Here is a 1271-nt window from a genome sequence, read left to right on the forward strand (position 1 = left end):
TCGTTGTACAATATTTGTTGCGATAACGTCCAAGCCTGAGTAGCTGGTACTGCCGGCTGAGGGTTTCCACCCATCTGCACCTCTAGATTCCACCAAAAGGCATGCGCATCCACCGTTACCAATAGCTGTACAATCGGAATCCTCGTTGCGGGCATAGGGTAATACATTCAAGGCGCTGGTTGAAGAGCTCACTATCGATACGATGGTGCTCAATCGGTCGAGCACTTTGTCCCTGTTGGCGTCGTAACCTTGCCGGAAGGTCTTCTAAATGGCTCTAAACCGGTGGCTGTATTTCAGCAGTGCAGCCTCAGAAGCTACGCGTTAGTTGATGGTGCGGCCATATTAGTTGCAGGTCACCGCGGTGCCATTGGTGTAGGGCCCGGGATGACTGGACTCGCGCTTTGCGGCCCGAGCCAAGTCACCCACTGAGGGGCCCACACCGCCATCACGGCGGGATGGAGAATCGAGCTTCTCCCGCAATAGAGCGCGGACGCGGTCCATTTTGGCGTTGTACTCGCGCACAGCGTGGTTCGAGGCTGCCGCGCGGTCGATAACGTTGCCCTGCTGGTCGAATGCCACAACTACTCCATCTGAGCGGAGAAGAGCATGACCCTCTGGGGCGCGCTTGAGGGATCTGAATAAGTCGTCGACGGTGGCAGTGGAGTTCTATCTTCTTGGTTAGGCAATGATTCAGCGGCCGACAGGTGTCAGGTCTTCATACTGGAAAGGTGAAAGTGGGCGCGGCCGCGGAAGCCCCGAGCAGGCTGGCGATGGCGACGGTGATGGAGAACTTCATTTCGAAGAGCTGGAAACTGGATAGAGAGACAGGTTATGGGTTCTTGGGCAGATGGTTCTGGACTTGAAGTGTGTTTGTCAAGTGATGGGCGCCGCCGAGTATAGTCTGACCATGGGGCACGAAACGTCCAGAATTTATACTTGACTCTACGTAGGAAACGGTAACAAGTGGCAAAGACGTCCTCCAAGTTTGCGCGCTTGTAGAGATGTTAATCGCGGCGCAAGGTGAGACCCGAGTATTGGAGTACCGTTGATCCATCTTCCTCTGGTCAGCAACGAACGCCATTGCGCCATACGTGAATGTCCAATCAGTCGAAAACAATATAGCTTGCCTCCGTGCAAGAACTATGGATAGACAGCAAAAGCCTTGCAACTCTGTTGCCACCTTCCAGCCTGGGATGCCGGTGGTGGAAGAGCATCGGGTCAGAAGTGATGAGCCCGAGTTTTGCTTACAACACCCATCGACGGTATGTCAG

General features: G+C 54.4%; 1 protein-coding gene across 1 annotated transcript; it reads right to left on the bottom strand.

The window, feature by feature from the left end:
* Positions 1-342: 342 nt before the first annotated feature.
* Positions 343-796, bottom strand: B0I36DRAFT_346338 (uncharacterized protein; the record flags this gene model as incomplete). Its single annotated transcript, XM_046156452.1, has 2 exons — positions 343-666; positions 722-796. 2 exons carry the CDS (start codon positions 794-796, stop codon positions 343-345), a joined length of 399 nt encoding a protein of 132 aa, XP_046017473.1.
* Positions 797-1271: the final 475 nt, after the last annotated feature.

Source organism: Microdochium trichocladiopsis (assembly GCF_020744255.1).
Source record: "Microdochium trichocladiopsis strain MPI-CAGE-CH-0230 chromosome Unknown B0I36scaffold_2, whole genome shotgun sequence".
In the NCBI taxonomy this organism is placed as follows: domain Eukaryota; kingdom Fungi; phylum Ascomycota; class Sordariomycetes; order Xylariales; family Microdochiaceae; genus Microdochium; species Microdochium trichocladiopsis.